The sequence below is a fragment of the Monodon monoceros genome, unplaced genomic scaffold (genome assembly GCF_005190385.1).
Source record: "Monodon monoceros isolate NGI ecotype Baffin Bay Population unplaced genomic scaffold, NGI_Narwhal_1 Super_Scaffold_5, whole genome shotgun sequence".
Classification (NCBI taxonomy): Eukaryota; Metazoa; Chordata; class Mammalia; order Artiodactyla; family Monodontidae; genus Monodon; species Monodon monoceros.
In genome coordinates this window covers 102,622,406-102,649,425 of record NW_021703782.1, presented here as the reverse complement: position 1 = coordinate 102,649,425, position 27,020 = coordinate 102,622,406, and the positions used below count along the sequence as shown (strand labels likewise).

Sequence of the window (27,020 nt, the reverse complement as noted above, 5' to 3'; positions counted from 1 at the left end):
GCGGGCGGGCGGCGCTGCGCCCGGGTGCGGCTCATCGCCGGCAGCGGCGGCAACGCGGCCAGGCGGTGCGGGGCTCGCGCTGGCGGGACGCGGGGCGCTGCTGCTCCCAGGAGCCGCCAGGTGGGCGCCGGGCGGGCCGTGGCCGCCGTCGCGCTCCTTCGCGCTGCCCCGGGCGCAGGCTCTGCGCGCTTCCCTTCTGGAGACTTCGACTCTCCGCCCGAGGTCGCTCCCCCCGCCTCGGGCTCGGCCTCTCTCTCGGGGGCCCGCGGGGTCTCCGCCCGAGGTCTCAGCGCCTCGCGCCCCTCTAGCGGCTCCACGCCCTGCGCCCGCTGTCCCCGCTGCGCCCTCCTCGCTGGCTCTCCGCCCGATGTCTCGGTCTCGGCGGCACGGAGTCGGTGGCACGGCCTCGGTCGGTCTCGGTCTCGGTGGCTGCCGCCCGCGGGCATTGTCTCTCCCGGCCTGGGGGCCCGGCAGCTCCGCGCTTTCGGGCTCTCTGCACGGGCGCCGTCGTTCTCCTCCTCTCTCAGCTCGAGCCCATGTTCGGGTCCGACTCTGCCGGGCCGCGCCTCTGAGCTCGGGGCCCGGGTCCGGCCGATTTCCGTGCGTCTTGCCGTCCCCGACCCCCTGGCCGGCCGCCTCCGTCTCTCCAGGTTTTCTCTCAGTGTCTCTGTCACTCTCTCTGCCTGGGTATCTCCCAGATTTCTCTTGTCTCTCCGGTGTCTCGGTCTGTCTCTCGTCTATCACTGTGTCTCTGGCCTTGCGGTTGTCTCTCTCAGGTTTTCTCTTTGGGCCTCTGTCTGACAGTGTCTCTGATCTCTCTATCTCTCTCTTTCGTTCTCTCTCTCCACCCGCCCTCCACTCTCTACCATCTCCCTAGCTCTCCGTCGTTCTCATCTCCCCCAGGTTTTCTCTGACTGGGCATCAATGTTTCTCTGTCACTCTCGGATTTTCGTTGTCTCTGTCGCCCCGGGGAGCTCTCTCCGTTAAGCAGCGTCTGTCGGTGTCTCTCGCTCTCTTTTCTGCCCATATCTCGGTCTCTCTCAGACTCTGCCTCTGTCTCCCTCGTCCCTGTCCGATCCCCAGAACGCTTGGGTCCCACTCCGACCGGGTTCGTTGGCATCTCCCCGGCGGGCGAGACAATCTCGTTTTCTCAGAATCGGGGTTTTGTTCTCAAACGAACGAATCCGGATCAAAGCGCATTTAATCCGAGAGTCCCAGATTGGACGCGGCGGGGGGGCCGCTCAGGAGGAGCCGCTGGGAGGGTTGGGGAGCGCACGGGGCGGAAGTGTGGGGACTGGGTCAGCAAGGGCCCGGCAGGGGAGCTGCTCCAGGCACACGTGCTGCGTGCTGCTCAGGGCGCTCTAATGGGTGGCCTGCAACGGGCGCCCTCGACCACTGGGCGCTGCGGAAGGCACCCTGGGGCGCGCGGCCGCGGTGGTGCAGGACACGCCGGACCCAGGTCCGCGGCGCTGCCAGTCGCAGTCCTGCCCGCGATGAGCCTCTCCTCCCTCCACAGGCGGACGCCGCGGGCATGGACTATTCGTACGACGAGGACCTGGACGAGCTGTGCCCCGTCTGTGGGGACAAGGTGTCCGGCTACCACTACGGGCTGCTCACATGCGAGAGTTGCAAGGTGAGCGGGCAGCTGGCCGGCAAGGGACCGGCGTGGAAGGCTGGCGAGCAGCCGGCGGGAAGCGGCGGAAAGCCCTGCTGGGAAGTGCAGGGAAGGGGAGACGGGGCCTGTCCCCTCCCGCGCTGACTCCCCTCTCCCCCAGGGCTTCTTCAAGCGCACGGTGCAGAACAACAAGCACTACACGTGCACCGAGAGCCAGAGCTGCAAGATCGACAAGACGCAGCGCAAGCGCTGTCCCTTCTGCCGCTTCCAGAAGTGCCTGACAGTGGGGATGCGCCTGGAAGGTGCGCACGCTGCGCCTCCTACCCCTGACCTCTGATGGCGAGGGGGCAGGGGGTGGGGGTGGGAGAAGGGGTGAGGGGAGGGTACCATAGGTCTTCTCAAAGTTTCTGGGGCCAGGCGATTAGCCCCTCATGTGACATTAGGGCCCTGATCTCTATGGGGGAGGGGTGAGAACTGATGTCGGTCTGGGTGAAGGGATGCATGCAGGACCAGCCTGGGATGGCTTGAGAAGTATCTAAAAGTGAATCCCAGAGAGATGACCCTCTCCCCAGCCCTTGCAGGCGGGGCAGCACAGGGCAGAGCCCCACAGAGCGCCTCCCTCTGCCAGGAGTTCTGTCACACCCCCACTGACATCTCATACCAGCCAGAGACAAGGTTTTCAATGCCTTTACTGGAGTTCAAGTCCCAGTGCCACCACTTACGGGCTGGGTGACATTGGGCAAGTTCCTTAACCTCTCTGAGCTGCAGACTCCCCATCTGAAAGATGGACCTAAGAGTAGTGCCTTCCTCCTTGAGTTAGTGAGAGAATTGTATGAAAAGCTCCTAGCATGGGCCTGGAATGTAGAAAATGCTCAACAGGTTAGCTATTACTGTTATTCTTATTTATGTTATTATCTGTCCAGCATCACTGTGCAGCCTGCACTCACTCAGACCACCCATCTGTTCATCTGTCCATCCATCCACAAGATTCACTCAGTTATTCACTCAGCAGGTTCTTAGCCAGGCCCTAGAGGGCTGGGTAATGGAGAGCAATCGCCCCCAGAGAACCCAGGCCCATCCTTGTCTCCCCACCCCCACCACAAACTCTCTGTGCGGAGGGGAGGAAAAACGTTTTAGCAGGAAAAACTCAAACTCTTTGAGGGTGGACAGTCATAGGCTTCCACCCCGCTGGCCCCAGCCGGGCTGTGTGCCGAGCAGGCAGCTGTTGGTTAAAGTTTTTAAACAAAGTAGAAGGCCCCTGGTGGCTCTGAGAGCCGCAGGCCCAAGTCCTGTCACCTAGAGGAAGGGCCCCTGATGGAAGGGGGATATCCTGTCCTGTCCCAAGAGCACATGTGCCCAGCACCAGGTCCTGAGGGGCTCAGAAGAACTGGTTGTTGTGAGCCACAGAAACCCCTCGCGGGGCCTGAGGGAGTGGAGCAGGGCTGCCCACCCCCATGGCAGGAAGATTGGCTGCATGGGCCCCGGAGACACATCCCTTGCTGAGCACCGCCCTCTCCCTCCTCCTCTCTCCCTTCTCCTGGAGCCCAGGGTGGGGTCCTGTCTGAGCAGGGGCTGGGGCCACACTTCGGCTGCAGAGACACACCTGTTGGGTCCGGCTGGTGACATATTCTTGGCCAGGTGGAGGGACATCTGGTCAGCAAGGGAGGTCCCTTCCCACCAGCATAGAGCCCCAGTCAGCCCTAAACTCAGCTTCAGATTTGAAGGCAGTGGCAGAAACCCGAGTCATTTCGCAGCAGGGCTTCAACAGAGTCAGGCAGTCAGTCAAGAAGCAGCTGGACACTGGGGACCCACCTGTGAACAAGGCTGACCAGAGCCCACTTCCTGTCACCATCTCAGGCCCTATGCTGGGCACCTGAACCCACTGCTGAACCCCCAGAAGCTCTCAGCCTGGGTCCATGGTACGATAGCACTCAGCAGGACGAGAGTGGGCAAGAGACAGGACATCCGGGGCAAGAACAGTGGCTGCTGCCTGGGTGAATCCAAGAACACTCCGGGTGTTTAGTAGGCATGAGAGAAGGAATGGGTTTGAGGCAGAAGGAATACCAAAGGCAGGGTGGAGGAAGTGCCAAGCAGAGGAGCAGAGAGATAGTAAGGTGGAGTGGAAAGAACACAGGGTCTCGTGAGGGGGGGTGGGGGCATGATGGAGAGGTGAACAGGGCCTTGAACCCTGGGTTAGGGAGATTGACTTCCTCTGAACGCCAGGTTAAGGGCACTGGAGGAGCCATGAGAGGTATTGAGCTGGAGAGTGACCCAGTCGGATCGGTTTGGGGAAGAACTGTGAGTGGGGTGGTATGGCGGGTGGCCTGGAGGCGGTGAGCCTGCCCCTCTGCCTCTGCCCACAGCCGTGCGCGCTGACCGCATGCGGGGCGGCCGGAACAAGTTTGGGCCCATGTACAAGCGGGACCGGGCCCTGAAGCAACAGAAGAAGGCACAGATTCGAGCCAATGGCTTCAAGCTGGAGACAGGCCCCCCAGTGGGGGTGCCCCCGCCGCCCCCTCCCCCGCCGGACTACATGCTGCCCCCTGGCCTGCATGCACCTGAGCCCAAGGGCCTGGCCTCTGGTCCACCTGCTGGGCCACTGGGCGACTTTGGGGCCCCAGCGCTGCCTATGGCTGTGCCCAGCGCCCACGGGCCACTGGCTGGCTACCTCTATCCTGCCTTTCCTGGCCGCGCCATCAAGTCTGAGTACCCGGAGCCCTACGGCAGCCCCCCACAGCCTGGGCTGCACTATGGCTACCCAGAGCCCTTCTCCGGAGGGCCTGGTGTGCCCGAGCTCATCCTGCAGCTGCTGCAGCTGGAGCCAGATGAGGACCAGGTACGAGCGCGCATCGTGGGCTGCCTGCAGGAACCGGCCAAAGGCCGCCCCGACCAGCCTGCACCCTTCAGCCTCCTGTGCAGGATGGCTGACCAGACCTTCATCTCCATCGTGGACTGGGCACGCAGGTGCATGGTCTTCAAGGAGCTGGAGGTGAGTCCCTCCTCCCACCTGGCTGGCCGCTGGTTCTGGGGTGTCCCCTCAGCTGACCAAGTCTCAGTCTTGGCCACCCCTTGGGTGGGGCTCTCCTGCCCACTGGCTTCAGGCCATGTCTGGGGACAGGGAGGCCACCCTGGGGACATGAGGAGTGTTTCTGGTCCATCACAGCCTTCCTTGTCCCTGTCCCACCTCCTCACGCACCCCTCCCTCTTTCTCCTCTGTTCCCTGAGTGTCTATCTCTCACGGCCTCTGGTTCTTTTACCTCTGCCTCTGTCTCTTTCTGTTGTCTCTCTCCCTGGTGTGCTATATCTCTGCTTCCCTGTCTCTCTCTAGTCCCTTCAATCTTTGTCTCTTTCTCTCCCAGTCTGAGTCTCTGTCGACATTTATCTTTCTTTCTCTGAGACCCTGGGCTCTCGCAAAGGACTAGCTCAGTCCTTGGGAGGCTGTCTCTGGTTGCCCCAGCTCAATGTCAGGAAGAGGGTCCAAGCCATCCTGCCCTCTCATTTGGAGAGGCCACCACTCCCTGCTAGCCTCAGATATCACAGAAGGGGTCTTAGTATCTCAGAGTTTGGGATGCTTCTCCTTCCCAGCTAAGGTGAAAGATCTTACTGTCCCTGCATCTCTCATGCACGATGGTTAGTCCCACGTGTAAATGTATGTGTCTGTGTGTGCAGGGAGTACTAGGTGGGAGGGTAAGTGGGGGATTGCAGGGCCCGCCCCTCTTCTTCCAGATGCCTCGGCTGCAAGGCCTTCCATTGCCCTGGGTTGAGGTACCTGCGACTAAAGTCAGCAGGAAAGCAGCAGCAGAAACTAAGGCCAGACAAGGAAGAACTTCCCAATCACCCTGCCTAGTGGTTTGAAGCACCCGAAGACTGGGAGCTGCCCCTCTAGTGCCCTGGCTCCCTATGATCAGGGTTTCTGCCAACTTCAGAGGCCCCCCTCCCCCAAGCCTGGCCAAGCCCATCCTCCCTGGCCTAGATGGAGACATGATAGGCCTTTAGTTCAGGCCTATTGATGTTTGCCTTTCCCAGGTCAATCCCCTTGGCTGTTCTGGGACTGGGTGTAAACAGGGCCTGTTGCCCTCCCTGCTGGGGCCACTGCAGCCTTGAGCAGCATTGTCAGTGCTGACGCCACTCAGGCCTGGGATTCCTCCAGGGGCATGCGGCCGGATGGGCCAGGGGTACTGTCTGCAGGGGCTGGGCTGGGCATGGGGGTCAGGGGGGATAAGATGAAGCCTGGGCACTGTGAACCCTCGAGGTATCGTGGAGCTGGGCGCCTGGGTTGCTCTGCGGCCCAGAGCAACCAAGCATTGGCCGTAATGCCTTCTGCTTCTACTGTGGGGGGCCTGTCGTGGCTGAGGTCTGGGGTTGTGCCGGCTGTCTGTCATGGGGTGGGACTTCTCACCCCTGCCCCCTCTCTAGGCTGACCTCATGGGTAGAACAAGAGGCAGGGCCTCAAACAATCCCATCTGCCTTCCACTCGTGGCTGGAGGCCCTGGTCGGGGAGGAGGATCCCAAGACCCTTCGGTTGGTTGCCAGCTTTCCCTCCAGGCTTCCCATGAGCCCCCAGTGCAGAGGGGAAGAGGAGCAGAGCATTCCTGGCCTTCCAGAATCCTGGATCCAGGGGCAGGGCACTTCCTCTGACCGCCTTCCTGGTCTCTCGGGGTTTTTCACGCAGGATGGGAAGGGCTTTTGTCCAAGCTTAGCTGAGTGTTTTTTCCTGCTTCTGGTTTCTCTGTGGTCCAAACCTTCCTGCTTCCCCTTCCCAGAGTCTCTGAATCAAGCCCAGGAATATGAACCATCGTTACCAGCCTCTGTAAAGGAGCCTTGCAGATAAGTACCAGCCCAGCCCTTAGAGGGCCTCTCATCAGCCATGTGGAGCTTCTTTCCCACTGGTCCAATAAGCCCTGGGCTGATGTCTATTTGCAAAGCCAGAGTTAGGGAAGCAGAAAAGTGTGAGGGGAGCTGAGTGACTGTTCTCTCTCTTTTAAAAAAAATATTTATTTATTTATTTGGTTACAGCAGGTCGTAGTTGCAGCAGGTGGGCTCCTTAGTTGCAGCACGTGGGCTCTTTAGTTGTGGCATGTGAACTCTTAGTTGTGGCGTGCATGTAGGATCTAGTTCCCTGACCAGGGATTGAACCCGGGCCCCCTGTGTTGGGAGCATGGAGTCCTATTCACTGTGCCACCAGGGAAGTCCCTGTTCTCTCTCTCTCTTTTTTTTTTTTTGCGGTACACGGGCCTCTCACTGCCGTGGCCTCTCCCGCCGCGGAGCACAGGCTCCGGACGCGCAGGCTCAGCGGCCATGGCCCACGGGCCCAGCCGCTCCGCGGCATGTGGGATCCTCCCGGACCGGGGCACGAACCTGCGTCCCCTGCATCGGCAGGCAGACTCTCAACCACTGCGCCACCAGGGAAGCCCCCTGTTCTCTCTTTTGACTGACCATTCATTCCTCGCCTCCGGCCAGGACACAGCAGACAGCAGAGGGGGGGTCCCTAGCTCTGAGAGTGGGGCAGCCCTTGGCCTGTGCATAGGGACACTGAAATGAATTGGACCCAGGAGGTTGCCAGGCTAGAGAAAGAGACAGACCTGCACATAGGTAATGCCAACACAGGGTGCCTGGGGCTCTGACAGCAGTAGAAAGGGGCCAAGGGACGCCAGCAGGAGAGTAAATGGCTCTGTGTTAGAAAGTCAGGGAAGGTTTCTTTGATCGTGCAGATCAAAGGTGCACTCTCCAGAAAGCAGTCTGAGAAGGTTAAGGGCATTCCGGGAAAGGGGACAGCAGAAGACCCAGAAGTGTGAAAAGATACCATGTGTCAGGGAGTCCCAGGTGGTCCTATGAGGCAGGGCTGGAGAGGCAGGCAGGGTCGGAAGCAGAGCTTGGAGCAGGAGTAGGTCCTGTGGCGGTGGGTGATGGACAGCCTGCCTGGGAAGCTCTCCCCAGAGGCTTGCTCACCCTCTGTGATGCTGATGATGTCTTGCTGTCCGGGGGAAAGACTGGGGTCTTTGCTGAGCTGACATTGGGGCTCCAGATGCCCTTTTGGGGTTGTCCTCCTCCAGCCTCTTTCCCAGCTTGGATGTCCCTCTGCCTCCAATTTTTTGGGGGGAGGTGGGGCAGGCCGTGTGGCATGTGGGATCCTAGTTCCCTGACCAGGGATCAAACCTGTGTCCCCTGCAGTGGAAGTGCAGAGTCTTAACCACTGGACCGCCAGGGAAGTCCCTCTGTCTCCATTTTTCCACTTCATGCAATCACGGTGTGTTAGATCTGACATGGTACAGAGGTTAGTAACATACACCAGAATCAGAGAGGCCCGTGTTCAAGTTCCGTATCTGCCACTTATCTGGTGCGTGACTTTGGGCAAGTGACTTTACTCCTCTGGGCCTCAGTTGTCCCTATCTGTAAAAAAGGGGGAGTTGAAATAGTAGCCACCTCATAGGGTTGTTGGAAGGGCTTAGTGAGCTAGGGCAGGTAAAGAATTTAGCACAGGGTGCAGCGCCCAGAAAGTGTTCAGTGAGTGGGGGCAGTGGCTCCCTCCCTCGCTGGGCCCCTCTGCCGGGGTACCATTGAATCTAACCTTGCAGGTGGTAGACAGGCCTGGCCAGGAAGAAGGAGAAAGGATACATCGTGTCCACACTCCTCTGAGCACTAGAGCTCTGGGAGAAGACGGGGGCCCACCTTGCCCTGGTCTTCCAAAGCAGCTTCATACCTGCAAGGTAGCAGATACTCACCTGTACATACTGCTCAGTGGGGGCAGGGTGTAGGCCCAGGCAGGCAGCCTCTCTGGACAGTCCCCGGGAAGGACAGCTGGGAGGATGCAAGATAGGAATCAGGGAGGTGGAGGCGAGGGCCAAGAGTGCCTAATGACCCATCTTGACATCAGTTCACCCTTGACATCCAGCTCCGAGGCCGCCGATTGGCAACAGATTTAACTGCTTAGATATATGGTTTCATTTAAGTGGCAATAACTCTGTCAGTCCTGGACTGACAAATGACAGCCCGCCAACCACTCAGCCGGGAGAGCGCCGTGGCCAGCCCGCGGCTTGTCAGCCACTGGAGAATTACAGAGCCCACTGGCCTTCGACCGCCAGACTGATCAGACCCCAGGGGGCTCCGGAGGGGGGCCTGCTGGGAAGGAGGTCATCTCGGCACGCATAAATACCCCATCTCCGAGGCAGGCTGCAAAGTGTCAAGGCTCCAGGAAGATTTGTGGCAGACCGGCAGGAGGGGTGGGCGGCTGGTGGGCCCAGCAGACAGGCCAGGCTGATGAGGGACCCCAGGGCCGGGACTGCACATGTCCTTGTTCCCGGGGTGGCAGGGTGGACTGAGGGTAGAGGAAGAACCTTTTGCTTAGGGAAAAGCCCACGGAAGGTGAAAACCAACCCTCTTTGGTTAAGTGAGCCTCTTAGCCACCTGCTTTCCCATGGAGAGGGGCTGGCAGCTAGGGCCCTCTGGTTTTCTTTTAAATAAAAAGGGGAGCGTGTGTGTGTGTGTGTGTGTGTGTGTGTGTGTGTGTGTGTGTGTGTGTTCATCTGTGTGGGGAGTGTTTGGAGTTTGGTGTCTTTATGTGTCCATCTAGGGGAAGAGCTAGTAAAGAGTCTGGAAGCACGATTGCTTGGCTGGTGGGGAGGGGAACCCGGGCCAGGGCAGAGTCCCCAGAATAGCTGACCATGGGTTCCCAGAACCCTTCAGGACTGACACCGCTGTGCTCATATATTTTCTCTAACCAAAAGAGGGAGGATTTATTTTTTTCCATTTCTCAGAATAGGAAATCAGGGCCGGAGAGTGTGTGTGGCTAAGCGGGAATCAGAGGGCACAGGGCACCAAAGCCCAGCCACCGTAGTGCGTCTCTCTGCCCTGCACCCCTATCAGCCCCGTGGGCAGGGCTGCCCCCACTCCCGGGGTCTGAGGTCTGGGTACAGAGTCTGCTCCCAGGGCTTGGCCAGCCGGGTCACTGTGACCCCTTCTGCTTTCTGCCCAAAGCTCAGTCAGCTTATCTCCTAATTCTCCCCCTTATCTCTTGCGCTTCCACCTCCCCACCCCCTGTTCCTTTAATTCAGGCACAAGGGTGTCTGCTCCCTAGGGCCCCAATAGGTGGGGAGCAGAACCCAACCCTGCACGTCCTCCCTCTCCCAGTGCGACTGGCAGCCCCACCCTCCCCAAGACCCCCTCCCAGTGGGCCAGTGCGACTCCTGGACCAGGCACCTCCTGCTTGGGCTCCAGGAGTGCCAGCCCCCCCGCCCCCCAAGAAGAGCAGCCCAGGCGGGTGGTCTGTGCAGAGCCCAGCTCCCTGCGGTTACCTGAGGGGAGCCTCTGCTTCCTTATCTGTAGTGGGCAGGGGTGAGGAGTCCCAGGCGCGCTGGGAACAGGGCCTGGTCTAGGCGCTCACTGAGCCTTGCCTCCCTCCTTGGAAGCTGTGATGGGGAGGCTCTCTGGGGACCGGCCACTTCCTGAGGCATGATAAGGCGATACGGCGAGGTGTCTTTGCGGTGCATCCTTGCCCGGTTCTCAGTCTCTCCCGGCCCCTCCCATCCAGGGCTACCTGTGGCTGAGCCTCGGGTCCTCCTGGCTGGGCTTCCTGTTCTGACAGTAATGGGGCTCTAGGGTGGACCTTCTGCTGGGAGATGGAGGGAAAGGTATGGGTTCTTGACACGGAGGGGAGGGGAGGAGGGGAGGGTGGGAGGCTGGGTACTCAGAGCAGGATAGAGACAGACCCTTCCTCTTGTTCTCAGCCACACAGGCTGGGGAAGGGCTGAGCAGGCGAGGCCTGGAGGAAGCCTGACTGTGTGTCCAGCTGCTCACTTTGCTCTTTATCCACTTTTCTCTCCCACTGTCTGTCTGAGAACAGGCCCCAGGGCCACTCCCAGGAGAGGAGCAGAGCAGAGGGGAGCGGGGGGGCTTCTAGCCCCCGAGAAGAGAGAGCTGTTGGTTAGGCCTGGGCCAGTTCCTTTTCAGGCCAGGGGCTGCCTGGGCTACTCTGGTCTCCAGGTTGGGGGTTGTTCCTCCCAGAGCCCACAGGTGTCAGGGAAGACAGAGGCATGAATGGTGCCATCAGATGTTGCAGGTGCCATGTCCAGAGGATGGGGAGAGCTTCATGGGTGAGGTAGTGAGCCTGCCGTGAGCTCTAGGGTGGCAAGGGTGGATCTTCCTGCACACCTAGTGCCAAGAGCAGAGATGAACTAGACAGAGCTGTGTGACCTTGGGTAAGTTACTTGACCTCTCTGAGCTCAGTGTCCTCTCTCCATGGATTGGGGATAACATTAGTACCAACTACAAAGGCTTGTGGAGCTGCAGCGCAGTGACTGTTAGCTATCGTGATTTGCATTCACTGTAGGGCATGGCCCAGGAAGGTGCCTGGGGGGTGCCCGTTGGGTCGATGGCAGCTGGCTGATGAGCCATGGATGCTGAAAGGGACTGGAGTCTGCACTGTATCCTCCTAGGATGACACGCTGCGCCCAGCGCAGTTCTGAACACCCAGAAGTGTTCAGTATTTGTCACTATGGAGAGTTGTGGACCGAGAATGCCAGCCATGATCCTGGCCTGGCTCTGCCTCTCTGTGACCCCAGGGGAGTCCCTTACCCTCACTGGGTGGCAGATTATTCACCCGCAGATAGGAGTTTAGGCCAGGAGATCCCAAGGGCCCTTCTGGCTCTGGCATCCCATGGTCCTGAGTCCCACTCGTCATTGTCATGAGGGTCTACTCTTGCCATGCTAGAATGTGGCGATCCCCCAGACTGGAGGATAGGCCCTGCCCTCACACTGAGCGCCCCTCAGTGCAGCCTGGGGATTCAGAATCGGCCCCGTGTGCCCTTCTCTTCCTGCTTCTGATGTAGACCGTTGCCAGCCACCTGCTCATTCCCTGGGCCGGACCTCCTCTCTTCCCATGAACTTCAGAGCTCTGCACAAGACTGCGAGGAAGCCCTCTGTTTTCTCTACATGGCTCCTTTTTGAGTGATTCAGGCTGCTAGAGATGTGACCACAGGACAAATGGGCACAAGGAAAAATTAATACTAATCTTCCCTTGCATTTAAAGGAATCCTTCACAAAGCACTTCTGTGGACATTATTCTGTAACATTTATTGAGGGCTTAATATGTGCCAGACCACCTTCTAATACTTTGCCCACTTTCCAGATGAGAAAACTGAGGCCCAGAAAGGTTACAGAACTTGCTTAAGGTCATACAACTTGTAAGAGGCAGAGCTGGGGCCTGAGCACCTCCGTTGGACCCTCTTATTATTTTGCTAGACCCCTGCCACACTTTGATGAAGAAGACACATGGGTAAACTGGACACAGAGGTTGGGCAGCTTGCCCAGGTCACATACCCAGTTGAGCTGCTGAACTCAGAGCTGGGAGGAGGAGGGGCGAGGGGACGATCCCCAGCTGGACCGTGGCTGGATCTTGGACTCCTGTGTGCCTCTTCCTTGCAGGTGGCCGATCAGATGACACTACTGCAGAACTGCTGGAGTGAGCTGCTGGTGTTCGACCACATCTACCGTCAGATCCAACATGGCAAGGAGGGCAGCATCCTGCTGGTCACTGGGCAGGAGGTGACCAGACCCTACTGCGCTCTGTCCTGACCCCCCACCATGCACTTCCAGAATTCTGGGCCCAGAAGAGGTCCTAGGCCTCTCCAGGGCTGGCCCTGGGCACCACTGAATATCAGCCCTTTCCCCAGGTTCATGGGATACCCACCAGCCCGACTTCCCTCTGATCAGCCCTAGCTTTGACCTTGAGAGGAACCAGGCCCTGGGAGCCCTGCTCTGGGGGAAGCAGCTCAAGGATGTGGGGAGGGTCAGGGAGGCTCTTGGAGGACGTGATGGTGGCTCTGGGTAGTGAAAGAATAAATAAGGGCTGGTCGGGTAGTGATGGGGTGGAGGGGCAATCCCCACCTCCACACACGCAGAGGAGGTAGCACCGGCCAGGCTTAGAGAGGCAGGTTAGGGCTGCTGAGCTGCCGGGGGCTGCCGGTGTGCTGGGACATGGGTTTGCGGGGCAGGTGCCCTGTGGGGGCTGGGATGAGGTGAGAGATAAGGTTGGAGGTGTGGCTGGAGGCTGGGATGGGCAAGACATTGCAGGTTCTAAATCCTGAATGATAGATGGAAGGATGGCTGGCTGGCTGGCTGGCTGGCTGGCTGAATGGGTGGGCAAAGGGGTCTGGGCCCCAAAGAGCTCAGAGTCAGAATTTGGGCACTCTTAGAGCAGGGAATCAGGGGCACTAGGATGGGAAGCAGGTGGGGTGGCTCCTGGAATCAAGCAGGGAGCATCAGAAGAGTTTTAAGTGGGGAAGGACACAACCAGGTTGTATATGAGGAAGCGCATGGAGGGGGCAAGATGGGGGGGGAGGAGGAAATGAAGGCAGCCACCCGCTGCTCACAACGCTGGGGACCTGGGAGGGCACAATTCAAGGAGGAGGGGAGAGGAGGTGTAGGGGAAATGGAGGGAAGTAGGGAGAAGGGAAGGGAGGTTGATGCCCAGGGTCTAGCCTGGTGGAGGGAGCATCACTCCTGGGGGGCGATACAGGAGGAGTGGGTTTCATAGGTGCTTGGGGAGAGAGATTGGAGACTAAGGCCCTGCTCCCACCCCCTACCTCCAACCCTTTGTCCTCATCCTCTGTTCCCACCTGGGTGTCTCAGGCCATCCAGGGCCAGCAGAATGCTGGTTGCAAGGGTGTAACTTTGAGGCCACCTGGGCGAGCACGTGAAAGAGTCTGAGGTGTGAGCGTCAGCTCCTGTCAACACATGGGTGGAAGTCTCTGAGGCTATGGGACAGTCCTGTGCGTGCGTGCGTGCGTGTGTGTGTGCTCCTGTATTTTATTGTGCAAACATCTCCACACATGTAAGTGGGTGGGTGTTGAGATCTGCCCGTCACCATGTCAGTGGGAACATATACACAGGCATGTGTCTGTCTGTGTTACCCTGTGATGTGACCCTACAAGGGTGTGTGTGTGTGTGTGTGTGTGTTCACGTCCTGAAGCAGGTGGACAAGGCTGTGAGTGTGTCCCTCCATGTGTGTGAACGTGAGCTGAGGTGTGGCCACGTCTGCAGTCCAGGTGTCCATGTGTGGGCGCCGGGCGGTCATGTGGCCGCATCCACGCGGATCCAGGCACGGCTGCCCCGCCCCCCACCCAGTGCGACGTGGTGCTCACTGCAGACACCACACAAAACACAAAAGCTGCTTGTACCACTGGGCCTGGCGGCGGCTCTTTGTGCATGAAGGACCCTTCAGCTCTCCCTCTGCACACACCTGCCTAGTATCGGCTGTGCTGCGCGGGGGCCCTCAGCTCTGGGCAGGGCAGTGGGAGCAGAGCTGGGAGCCTTGGAGGGGTCCAGGGGCCTGAGGAGGTGCCGCGCCTCCCCCGCCCCACCTGGCTCAGCTCCAAGGCTGGGCACGCCTGACCCCCAGCTTCCGACCAGTGCCTCCTGTCCGCGGCCTCCCCTCGTGTCCCTGACCCCTGCCCTCTGCCCACCCAGGTGGAGCTGGCCATGGTGGCCGCCCAGGCAGGCTCCCTGCTTCACAGCCTGGTGCTTCGGGCTCAGGAGCTGGTGCTGCAGCTGCGCGTGCTGCAGCTGGACCGCCCGGAGTTCGTCTGCCTCAAGTTCCTCATCCTCTTCAGCCTCGGTGAGTGGCTGAGCGAGGCCTGGCCTGAGGGTGGGGGGCGGGCTGGCAAGGAGACCCTAAGGTGGGGCTGTCCGATGGGGGCCTCTCTTAGTGAATAAAGGGGACCTGGCCCAGGGCCTGCTTCCTCTCTGGGCCTGAGTTTCTTTGTCTGGAAGGACAGAAGGCCAGGATAATGTCTAAGACTTGCCCTTGATGGGACAAGGAACCCTCCTGAGGATGTGGTAGATTCCCAGCTGACAGCCCTAGAAAAGTGCTGACGCCACCCCAGAAAATGCCCTTATGATTTCAGGAGCTTCTGATCCCTGACTCCCATCCTGAGGTCCCTGTGTTTCCTAATTCCCCGCTTTAAGGGTCTCTGACTCTGAGCTCTTTGGGGCCCAGACCCCTTTGCCCATTCATTCATTCATTCACTCATTCAAAAAAGACCCCAGATCCCTGTCTTCAAGGAGTTGACCTTCTGCTGGGGAGAGACAATAAGCATAATATGATTAGTAAAATGTATAAATTAGTGAAATGATTTGTAAAATGTATAGCCTGGAAGATTTCGGTAAGTGCTAGGGAGGAAAACAAAGCAGGGCAGGGGCAGAGGGCCAGCCCAGCCCGCCAGCTCGCCTGGCTCCCCAAGTGTCTGGTGTCTCTCTCCCTTTGCCCTCCTGACCCCAGCCCAGCCTGTGCCGCTCAGGTCTCCACCCTCCCTCTGAGCTCTCATCAGGTCAGCCTCCTTTAGTACTCCTTCACCCAGCAAGCATGTCCAATGCCCTCCCTGTGCCCAGCAATGCTGCGTTCACAGAGGTTTTCCCTGCTCTCAGGCGGCTCCCAGTCTGGGAGAGGCCTCCAGCCAGTGCCATCAGGGCTGAGACAGAGAGATGGGGAACCCAGGACGGGGAGCAAGGGATCTGCCGGGAAGGCTTCCTGGAAGGACATCTGAGCAGGGTCCTGGAGGATGAGTAGGAGTTTGTTGGGGGGGGGATAAATCTTTTAGCAGAGGTGTAGATGGGATGGAAGGTTGGAACAGAGGGGCGTGAATGCCTTGTCACCTGGGGAGGGGGCAGGATCGAGACGCTGTCTTTGTGGCAGATGGCATCACAGCCACAGTCTGGCAAGGGTGTTCCTGCTCAAGAGTGGGGGCAGCTGGGGAAGCAGCGGGTAAAACAAGCTGGGAGGGGGTGATTAGTGACGTACTGACTGGGGGAAGCCCTGTGTTCAGGCCGTGGCCGTGTGACTGGGTGCCTGGGCTGGGCCTCCTGACTCTGCTGGCGCAGCAGGTTGGTAGCTGGAGGGCGTATCGGCAAGGCTGCAGGGGTTGGTAGGGGTCGAGCATGCTCGGGGGTGAGGGCTGAATCTCGGGCAGCCGGTTAGGAGCCTGAAGCCCTTGGCGGGGCCTCAGGGACCTGAGCAGGCTGGCTCCAGCTGGGGAAGTCCCCTTCCTCCTCTGCCTGCAGTGGTACCCTCCTCCCAACCTCAGTTTCACCAGAGCCACGGATGTGTGTGGCTCGGGGTGTGCAGGCTCCAGGGGTCATGTGCATGTTTGTGCCTTCGTTTTCGCCCATGTATAGACTGTGGACTTTTATGGGCTAGTGGGATTTTATGTGTCATGTGGTGTGAGCAATCTGTATATGGCTGAGTGGTGACTGTGGAGATGTGAGGGATTTGAGGGGCGTGCTTGGGACACATTGTATTGTAGTGTGGGTTCTGTGGTGGTTTGTGAGGTGACAGTTCTTGACCTGACCTTCGTCAAGAGGCCACTAGGAGGTCTTGGGGAGGGTGGGGCTGCCAGCCACCAGGTTCCTTGGCCAGGGCTCCATCTTGGTGCCCCCTGCAGAGCAGGGACCACATCTTGGCTCTCCAGACCACCCGGGGCCTGAGGCACATGCCTGCAGCCCTCAGCCCCTCTTCTTACAAAAGCCCCAGCGCTGGGGACTGCCAGGTCTGGCACAGCCTTGGCCGCCACCAGGTGATAAGTCCAGGATTCCTCCTTCTATGGGGTGTAGGGAGGACATCAAGGCTGAGCCCAGCCCTCCTCTTCTGGGTCCAGGCACGGGGCTGTACTCAGAACCATGAGTGCACAGCCCCTCCTGCATGCCAACCTTCATCCTGTTTTCCAGAGGAGGCAGTTGGGGCCGGGAGACTGGGAGGGTCTACAGTGCTTGGCTGGAACAGGCTGGAGCGGGTGGGACGGAGGAGTGAGAGTGTGCACGTGTGTGTACACATGCGAGGCAGGGTGGAGCAGTGGTTAGGAAAGGGGACTAGCGACGGACCACCTGGATTCTAAATCTAGACTCTCTCTCTGCTTGTGGGCCCTTGAGCAAGTCACTCCCCTCTCTGAGCCTCTATTTCCCCATCTGTAAAATGACATCATAATCATCTTTAACCTGCTATGAGATTTAATGAGAAAATTCCCCAAACTGTTCAGTGCATGGCCTGGCCCCCCAGAGTATGCATCCATATTGTTTCTATCATAGCCATCATTAAGTTCACGAGCAAATGAACAAGTTAGTGAATGAAGTGAAGGAAGGAACGAGTCTCTCTCTGTCTTTATTGCACACTGTGTGTCTGGCACAGTGCCTTGTCTTTGGGGACAGTGACCCTCAGGGTGGGGGCCAGAAACTCTAGTGGTATTGGGGCTGTGAGGGGAGAAGACCCGGGACCCAGGCCTGTCTGAGCTCGTAGGTGTGCAGTGAGAGGAGCCCAGGGGAGCCACAGGGGCCGCTGGCTGACAGGTTCCAGGTGTGGAGAGGAGACTGGGCAGTCCAGTGTGATCAGGGCTGGGCCAAAGAGGAGAAGACAACTATGCCTAGGATATCAGGGAAGTCTGCTTGGAGGAGGGGCCTCTGAGCTGGGCCTTGTAGTATGAGCAGGAGTGTTCTGGGTGAAACAAAGCAAGCAGCAGCAAGGGCATTCCAGACTGAAGGAACAGCTTGTGCACAGGGATGGGTGATCCTGAAAGTCTGGAAGTACCTGTGGGGCAGGGAGAGGGTGAGGAGGAGGCTGGAGAGGTGGGCAGGGGCCGAGTTGTGCAAGGCCTTGAATGCCAGGCCAGTACGTTGAACCTTCCCTTGGGGAGGATTTTCAGCAGGGAGAAACATGATCAAGTTTGCATTTTGGCAAGGTCCTTCCAACTGCAGCATGGGAAAAGGATGGCAGGTGGCAACCCAGAGCCCTGCAAGAGGCTAGACGTGGGGCTGGGGTGAAGTGGATAAATTTGGGCAAGACGAGGGGGAAGATTTGCCCAGAGTCGGGAAGGTGGGAGGGGGCTACTCCCATGATCCCACCCAGACCACCAGAGCTGGGTCCCCAAGGGAACTGGGGCACAGAATGGGGTGGCCACTTGCCCCTTGTCCTCTAGCTGGAATGCTGGACATCACCCCGGGGCAGCGCGTCCCTGGGCTGCTTCAGCCTGAACTTGTGTGATGGCTGTCCCCCAACGCCTCCGCCCTTCAGCCCGCTCAGCGCCTCCTTCTTGCCTGCCTCCACAGAAGGGTGCCATTTGGTGTCTAAATAGCCGGCTCAGGCAGGCGCGAAGGCAGGTAAGGAGGTTTAATTAAAATTAGTGCCTCTCTCCTGGCAATCACGGTGTTTATGAAGATGGGCCCGGCTGGCATTGTTCCGCAGAGGACTTAATCGAAGCTTAATGGATTGACCTAACATTCGATTTTCTGACTTGCATTGAGGCGGCGGCAGCAGCATTCCCTTAAGCGTTTGCAATTTACCCACTGCTCGTGCCAACAAAAGGCGGCCTGAATAGCAGCCCCACTCGAGGGGCCATTGTGCGCGGGGGCGCCTGCCTGAGTCACCGCTATTGGGACAACATTCTTTATGTCTTGCTGGAATGAAAGGATTATTCAAATATTCAATTAAACCGTGAAAAGGGGGCTTTTCTGAGAACCTGGGGGCCCCGGCTCCGCAGAGCTAGCGGGCTGCTCTCGGGGGTGGGGTTGCCATCTCCCAGCCCCCTCCTACCTCCCACCCCCCAGATTGCTGGGAGCTGAGCAGGCCCGGCTCCAGCCCACGGTGCCTCAAGGCCCAGAGCTGGGCAGATGAGGTCCAGTTCTTTGGTGCCCTGAGAGGCGGAGATTAATTTGCCCCCGTTTTTCAGATGACGGGAAACTGAGGCTCAGACTGGGGAAGGGACTTGCCCCGGGTCACCTAGCTGGTGGTGGAGCTGGGGTTTGAGCCCCTGACGCACGAAGGGGGCGTCTCCAGGTTTGTGTGTCTAAGGAAGGAAGGGTGTGGTGTCCCGAGGGATGCTGGCTCTGTCACATCCAGCATCCCAGCGAATCTTCACGACAGTCCCTTTAGAGGCAGGCTGGGAGAAGGGGCGTGACTTGACCACGTTTCTCTCCAAGAGGGTGTCCAGAGTAACCTTCCTGGGGAAACCAAGGACCCCAGGCTTGGTGGCCCTTGGACAGGACTCCTGAGTTGGATGGAACATAAAGTCATCACGTCATCTAATCCCCCAGGAACCAGGGTCCAGGCTTGACCCCGCATCCAGGCCTGACCCCGCCTCTGCTTGCCCATAGTGCTTTGGAGCCAGAGAGATCTGGGTTTGAATCCCGGCTCTGGTGTCTGTTGTGTGCTCCAGGCCTGCCCCATTGTCGCTGTGCATGGAAGATGCCCTTTCCTGCCTGCCTGGGTGTCTGTGGGGATTAAGTGATGGCGGGGGTGGGGGCGGGGAAGGTGCAGCAGGTGCGGGGGAAACAGCTCTCCTGTCTTGTACTGTAGTGGCCAGGGCTCAATTAGTGACCGTGCTTCCCGCCCCCAGCCCTGTAGCCTGCCTTGTGGGGGCAGTGGGGGTCTCCAGCCTCCTGAGAGCTGCAGGACCCGTAGAGCTGCTAGGAGGGGGGTGTCCCTGAAAGCTGTCCTTGTTCTGTACCTCCCCACCCTGCACTCCACCCTGCTGTCCCTGTCACACTGCTGCTGGGAACAGTAAATCCTGGTAAAGCCGAGGCTCTGGTTGGTCCTCCCCAGCCCCCTCCCACTCCTGCCTCTACTGCAGCATCTTATCCAGTCCTCCCCGCACCCTCAGCTGTTTCTTCTGGGCCCCTTTACTGCTGTGTGGCCTTGAGCTGGTCCCTACCCTTCTCTGGACCCCCAGCCTCCTATTGTAAATTGTCAGAAGACAAGTAGGAGAACTGCCCTGGGGATGGTGGGGACTGAAGGTAGATTGGGTTGGAAAGAGATTGGGAAAGGGATGGGGCCAGTTAAGGACCTCTTGCCCCCAGGAGACGCTAGTTAGGTGGGGAGATTTCCCATGACCTTTGAGTGTTTTGGAGAGGGCCAGGCTAGGGAACAGGGCTGCTAGGTACAGTTGGAGAGGTTGTTTACTGAACAAGGGCACCTAGACAGGGGAAAGGTAGAGGCTGAAATCCAGCCTGCATGCCCCTCACCAAGCTGTCTTTCTGTGGACATGGGGGACCTTCTTTCTAATTGGCACAAGGTGCCTTGTGGGCTAATGGTGATCCTGCGGAGGCCAGGAAGAATATGACCCTGGCTCACTTACTGAATACGGTGAGGGGGATGGGGACGAGGATGGGGGGAGGCCCAGATCCTGCCATACGCCCTGGGTCCAGCTTGGGTTTCCCTAAATCCGACTTTGGACAACACAGGCCTCGGCGGGCATGCTGGGGGCGGCTGGGGATCAGGGTTGCCAGGAGCGTCCAGCCCTCCTGGCGCAGTGGGTGTTAAGAGGGATTAGAAGGGCCAAGGGCTGTGCATGCTGGGCTCCGGACTCCCCCGCAGCAGCAGGGCTGGGGGTGATGGGAACGCAGGGGAAGTGGATGGACGACCATCTTCTGAATCGCTGGATGATGCATCCCAGGCCTGGCGGGGCTCGGAGCGGGGGATGGGGACAGGTTCTGTGGATTCCTGTTGACTTTCAGCCCCTCGGCAGGGCACCAGCTGGAGATGCTGCCCAGGAGCTGAAAAAGGCCTGCAAGCAGCGATGAGGACTCCCGAGACAGGAAACTGGCCCTCCACGGGCACCCCTGGGGGCCAGGCACCTGTGCAGTGCCCTGGCACCCGAGCTCCCCCCGCTGCAAGGTGGGCATGGCCCCTTTCGTAGAGGAGGAAGGCCTTCAGGTCAGGAGAGGACAGGGCACAGGCCACCGATTCTAAATGGGGCTGGGATTTGAACAACCATCCACTTCACGCTAAAGACACTTAATTTTTCTTTCTTCACTGGACCTCCAGGACAGGGGATGCATTCGTCACACTCCTCTGTCCCTGGTACAAATGATCACTGGTCCACGCGGAGCCACCCACCTGCCTCTCCCTCCCATCACCAACCGTCCCCTTTACGTTTAACTCGGTTCTTCTTGTTTGTCTCTGTTCTTAACGCAAGGTGCACGCTTTGTGTGCTAGTGTTTTTAATTTAAGTAGGTGGCTTTACCTTATAGATCTCATTCTGGACCTCCCTTTTTTGTCTTTTATCCTATTTTTTGTTTTTTTTTTTTCCACTCAGCCCCATGCTTTTAAAAGTCCGTCCATTTGCTCAGTACTGTGTCTGCTCCATTACTTCCGTCTACTGCACTGGACTCCCGGGAATGCAGCCACCACCTGGCCATCCAGGCCACCTCCCCATCACCGTAAATATTGTTGCAGTGAACGTCCACGGCCCCATGAGAAAATTTCCTTGGGGTACCAGAGCCTCTTGATTGGTCAGAGCATGGACCAAAGGAGTGCCTGTCACACTCTAGCATGGGGGATGGGACCCCTCCACACACAGTGCGCCTCTCTGGTGATGGTGCTGATGGGGGATAGTGATGACGGTGGCGGAGTGGCGATGCTGATGGCGCCTACCCCGAGGATGATGGCAACAGGATGGTTTTGACCATGGGGCTGGGGATGGTGTTGTTCCTGGACATGGTGAGAGTAGGAGTAATAATAACACTAACACACTGAGTCTTATGAAGTGCCGGACACTGTTCCTCTGAGCACCCTCTACATATCGACTCCCTTAATTCTCACAACGATCTGGTAAAGTAGGCACTGCTGCCACCCTGTTTTGCAGATGAAGAAATTAAGAAGTTAAATAACGTGTCCAGGGATACACCTGGTGAGGCTGGTGATGGTCTTGGTGATGGCGGTGGGGTCGATGACGATGGCAGCAGTGGTGGTGACAGGTGCTTGCAGCTGGGTGGTCACGGTGGCCGTGCATGTGATCACCGCAGGCCTGCTAGTGTCAGTGACTGCCGCTGATGGCGGTGTTCAACCGAGGTGGCGATGGTGATGGTGATCATGGTGGTGACGGGAATGACGGTGGTTTGATTGTTGATGGCAGCAGGGACCACGTGTGTGAAAACCGGGGATGCTGGTATCGGTGACTGATGCTGGTGGCAGCATTCATCAGCAACGGTAATGGCGCCATGGTGGTGACAGGGAGGTTGTGGTTCACTGTCGATGGTGGCAGTGCCCACGTCTTTGGTGGTCGTAGGGATGCTGGCGTTGCTGATGCCAGTGACGGTGTTGATGATGTGATGGGGCTGGTGAACGGCTCCTCCCTTTGCAGATGTGAAGTTCCTGAACAACCACAGCCTGGTGAAGGATGCTCAGGAGAAGGCCAACGCCGCCCTGCTCGATTACACCGTGCGCCACTACCCACACTGCGGAGACAGGTTCCAGCAGCTGTTGCTGTGCCTGGCGGAGGTGCGGGCGCTGAGCGTGCAGGCCAAGGAATACCTGTACCGCAAGCACCTGGGCAACGAGGTGCCCCGGAACAACCTGCTCATCGAGATGCTGCAGGCCAAGCAGACCTGAGCCTGGGCCAGTGACGGCGGGGGGTGGGGGGGGAGGGGCCGCAGCACCCCTGTGGTCTCCAGATGGTTTATTTGATTATGCTGACCCAGGACCCCACCATGTAGGCCCCTGCCCCTGAGCTCTCTGAAGCCCTGCGTTTGGGAAGGTGGGCAGGGCCTGGCTGAGGTGGGGGGGTCTCCACTAACCACTGGCACTTGCCTGCCACTCAGAGTGCCCCAGGGAGGTGGCTGCTAACCACTCCCTCCCTCCCCCTGCTCCCAGCTGTCTGTCCTGGAGTCTGGTGCACAGTCCGAGGGAGGAGGTTCGGCTTCCCTGGTGGGCCTCAATGTCCCTTGAGTCAGAGGTCATCCCTTCCCCCTCTCCTGGAAACAGAGGCAGAGAGAAGTTGAGTGGACATCAACTCGGGTTGGGGGGAGGAGGCGGGCGGGGAGAAGAGGATCTCCAGGACTCCCTCCCAGAGACCAGGAGGGAAGCCCTCTGTTTTGTAAACTAGGGATAACAGAGTTTGCAAAATTAGGCAAGGGACTGTTGGGCCCTAGAGGACACTGGGAGACTGGTTAGGACCCAAAGACCTCCTCCCTAAACCTTCTATCCCATCTGACGTCTGCAGGGGAGAATTTTGACATGTTATCTGCAAAGAATTTTGCTGCAATCATCTTTCTAACCCTCTCCCGGCAGAGGAGAAGTTTGGCACAATCAACGTTCTAGCCCCACCCACGGTTGGCCCTCCAGGCTGGTATTTATCTGCAAAGCTGTAGTCAAGAAGTTTTTTGTTTGTTTGTTTTCGTTTAATTTGTTTCTTAATTTAGATACTCCTTGAAAGGTGTGTATGTGGAGGGGCAGGGGACAGATTTGAGGTCTGAGGCTGGGACTGGGGATTAGCACCAAGACCAGCCCATGGATTCTTCCCAAACACCCTCATACCAAGTACCCCATGGGTGGTGCTGGGTCGTTATTTCTGAGCCCTCACTCCAATCCAGAGGAGAGCGTGCCCCCACCCCCACCCCCACCCCAGCCCACTAGAGGAACAGCAGCCTGGCCTGCGGGGGGGGCTCAGAGTCTGTGGGTGGGAATCCGGGTGATCGTGGGGAGGATGTATGGGTCTCCAGATCAGGGACATTGTTGATGAGCCGTCTTTCACTGGCCCTTCCCATTGGGTTCCTTACTGTACACCCTTGAAGCTGGGCCTCAACTCCTGTCCTGTGTCCTGAAAGACACTCTCCAGGGCCAGACACAGGGGAGGGGCCTCAGCTGTCCTCTGTCTCCAGGCTGGGCATCCAACTGTCTGTCCTGCTTTCACGTTGCCGTTGCAGCTTGCGCTGAGCTCGCCCAGCTGGAGATGACTGGGCATCCCCACCCCCGCCTTCGACCACCCTGTCTCGGTCCTCCCCCGTGAAACGTGTACCCCTGGCCAGGCCGGCGACTCCCAGCCCCCAAATGAGAAGTGCCCTTAAGGCCCCCACGGTGCCCGCAGCCCTGGAATAAATTTTGCAGTTAGTTTCCAGCTACCTTTGCCTATCTACATTCTAGGGCCCAAGGAGAGCCTCCTAAGTGGGTTTGGGCTGTCTAGGGCGGGGCCGAGCGCCGAATGGGACGAAGGCAACACCTAGGTAACTTTCGGTTCCAAACTCGGGGGAGGCAGGATGGGGTGCGAGGGCCAAGGTGGGGGATACCAGGCACTGCTGGGGGGCCTTTGGGCCCCACCTCACCCCTGGGGCCCTGCCAACCCTGGGAGGCCTGGGAGATGCTTGGGCTTTCTGGGGACTCAGCCTCACTGCCACCCTGGCGTGCATCTCAGCTGCCATCTTGGGCAGAAGGGAACAGTCATTTAATGAGCATCTACTGTGTGCCATCCATCACTTCACTGTCCCTGCAGTAGCCTGTGAGGCAGGGGTTATAATCCAGAGGAGGCACTTGGCAAGGGCCCTTAGTTGGCCATCTGCTGGGGTAGATTCAAACCCGGATCCACCTGACTTCAGGGCACTGGCCCTTTCCTCTCTGTCCTCCGGTGGCACACCCACAGGCCCCAGCCCTGGCCCCTCTCACTTGCTTGGTGGCAGCAGTGAGCACAGCCAACTCTGAGGACTGCTTCCTCTGCTCCAGGTGCCCTTCCAGGACTTCGCCTGCCTTGTCCACTGGTCTTGTCCCATCTGCGCTTCGCAGCCGCTTTGGTAGGTGGCAGCCCCAGATTACAGATGAGGAAACTAAGGTGAAGTGTCCTGTCCAAGGTCACCCACTGAGAAGGGCCAACCATGATGCAAACTTCCATCCTCCCGACACGCCTTGACCAACGTGACTAGTTTATCTCTAGAGCCACCCCTGCTCCTCTGTTCAAATTAGAAAAAGCTGTGTGCTAGGCACACAGCTTGGCAGTGGCTTAGGCAAATGGACAAAGCCTCCCTTTCCCTCTGGCAGCTCCAGAAGCAGACACCCTGGCTCCTGCCCCTGGAGACTGTTCAGTCTTGTAGGAGGACGTCACCTGGATCAGATTGTTACCTGATGTGATGCATCGTGTAACTGCACGAGATGAGGAAGTGATTGATTCTGCTCCCGGGGGGACAGGACGTCTTCATAGCTGACGTGTCATCCAAACTGGGTTTTGAAGGATGCCCAGGGGTTCACCAGCTAGATAAGAGTTGGGGTCAGTCCAGGCAGAGGCAGCAGTGTGAGCAGAGGGATGGAGGGGTGTCAACCAGCAGTGTTTGGGGACCTAAGAGGAGTTATTTTGGCTGAAGAGTGAAGACAGTGTGTTGAGGGGGAGGGAGAGTATGGAGCAGGGGGTGGGGAGACTTGGAAAGGACACCTTGGTCCCCAACCCTGACTGCCGGCCCGCCCGCCACCCCCCCCCCCAACGCCCATATGATTAGTCTGGGAGGAGGCAGGGGCCCTCTGGTGGGGAGGGGAAGGAGTCAGAGGACACTGCAGGTGCAGAGAGTAGGGGCCGCCAAGCGCCCAGCCCAGTTCAGTGCCACCTTCCTGCTGCCCCTCCAGGCCCCGGCCCCTCCACTCCTGCCCCACAGTAGCGGGCGGCGGGCTTTGCCTAACCTGCTGGGGCCGAGCACCCCGGTGGGTGAACCTCAGCAGTGGTGCCCAGCCTGCCACTCCTCCCCGGGGGTACCGCTGTGTCTTCCCCGAGCAGGCAGGAACTACGCTCCTCCCCACGGAGGCCTGCTGTCTTTTCTCGCTGCCTGGGGCCTTCAAGGCCTTAAACTCGCCTCCACTGTGCGCATGGTCCCCTGCACACCCTCCTCTGGCAACAGCTGATTTTCCCGAGTGCCTGTGTGTGCCGGGCACTTGGACTAATACACAGGACAGCCTCATGTCACCTGTGGAGTGGGCCAGATGTCCCCCATTCTGCAGACGATGGACCGGGCTTCCAGAAGTTCAACAGCAGCCCCCATGCCCAGAATGAAATACCCAGACCCCTGTGTTGTGTGGTGGGCTAGCTACACCCCAGATAGATTTTGTCCCAGACTCAGTGCAGGTGGGGCCCAGGGTGAAAGTGACCCTGAGGTCGTAGAGGGATCTGGGAGCAGCTTGCACCTTGATGGGTCTCTGGGCTTCTTCTCATGCAGCCCTGCCCCACCTCCACTCACCTGCATCTGGAGTGGCTATACCGCTCCTCCCTCCCCCCAGGGAGGCTGCTCTGATGCTCCTCAGCTGTGCCACGTCCTCTGGCAGCACTGGAGCCAGGCTGAGGTTAGCAGGACGGTGTTAACAGCCTCTGCACCCTAAGTCCCAGCCCCTGGGCCTCTCCTTTGCCTGGCCCCTACCTTGGGGCCCATCCTGGTGCCAAACCCTAACACATCACCACTGCTGCTCACCTTAGCTCTGCAACCGGCTCTACCCAAGAGGAGACCGGGACTCAGAGAAGAATCTTGCTCGAGGCCACAGAATCAGTGGTGCCAGGACCTGGTCCCATAGCCAGATTCTGAGTTGGGGTCCTCTCGCAGCATGACACGTCAGACCTGAAGCCGTTCCACCTGCCCTGGTGCCTCCTCCGAGCAGTCTGCCTGGATGGCTCCCACTCACAGCGACTGCCACCCCCTGACCTCTATGTTACCCAGCCGGGGAGACCCAGGTATGAGACGTGGAGACCTTCTCTGAGCCTCAGTTTTCTTTTCTGTACAATAGAGGTGATGGTGGTCTCAGGGCTGAGGTAAGGACCTGCAGCTCTAAGGTAATACAAGGCTTAGCACCAGCCAGGTACACAGCAGGTGCTAGTAAGTGTTGGCTGCACCTGCCCTGATGGTGAAGCTGGGTCTGTCTTGAGTCCCAAAGCCAAAGTGGCAGCTTCCCTTGTACCTCCCTCCTCCCAGGGAGACTGGCATCCTGTCCCCCTCCGCAGGCCAGGGTGACCTCCAGAGAAGGCAAGGTCACTACAGTACCATTTATTATCAGAGACATCACGGGGCTGTCAGAACTTCAGGGCAGGAGGGGAGGGACAGAGGGGAGGGACAGTCACAGGCAGGAAGCTGAGGACAGAGCTGTGGGACCTGGCAGTGTAAGCGGGAGCACCAGGGCCAGGGCTTCCATTGGAAGGAGAGAGAGGCTGAGGCCCCTGGGAGTGGGTAGTGGTCTAGATGCTGCGTCTGTCCCTCCGGGGCCCCCGGTTGGGCCTTTCAGAGGTCCCCAGGTAGAGCTTGGAGGAAAGTTCCCATGTAATGTCTCTAGAAACCTGGGAGGAAAGTACACCCTTTGGGCTGGGCTGGCAGAGAACCAAGATGGGGACCCACCCTCCCAATATGGGGACGGGGCTGGGAACTGGGGCTAAGGGAAGACCTTGGGTGGGATTCTGGCCTGGGTGACCCTGGCAGTCTCCCTCTCTGAGCCTCAGTTTCTCCATCCGGAGAACACCTGCAATGCCGGCGAAGGGGGTGGTGGGGAGTTGGGGGGCGCCATGGACTTTCCGGAGGGAGGGGCAGGGCCAGGCCTGTGAGGGACACACAGCTGGCAGCCTTCACTCCCCCGCTCTTCTTGCTAGGGCCACCTGAGTGGGTCGCCTGGTGGGGCGGGGTGGGGGGCGGCTAGGGCATCGGA

The 27,020-nt window shown here is 58.9% G+C and overlaps 1 protein-coding gene across 3 annotated transcripts in view; it reads left to right on the top strand.

Annotated features, from left to right (window-relative positions):
- NR5A1 (nuclear receptor subfamily 5 group A member 1) overlaps positions 1–23,481 on the top strand; it is a 26,472-nt gene extending 2,991 nt beyond the window's left edge. For all 3 annotated transcript variants that reach the window (XM_029203646.1, XM_029203645.1, XM_029203647.1), the window contains exons 2-7: positions 1,517–1,633; positions 1,776–1,917; positions 3,979–4,604; positions 12,035–12,154; positions 14,078–14,225; positions 21,733–23,481. In XM_029203646.1, the coding sequence (XP_029059479.1) occupies positions 1,532–1,633; positions 1,776–1,917; positions 3,979–4,604; positions 12,035–12,154; positions 14,078–14,225; positions 21,733–21,980 (1,386 nt within the window). In that variant the 5' untranslated portion in view covers positions 1,517–1,531 and the 3' untranslated portion in view covers positions 21,981–23,481. The remainder of the gene's footprint in view (positions 1–1,516; positions 1,634–1,775; positions 1,918–3,978; positions 4,605–12,034; positions 12,155–14,077; positions 14,226–21,732) is intronic.
- The last annotated feature ends 3,539 nt before the right edge of the window (positions 23,482–27,020 follow it).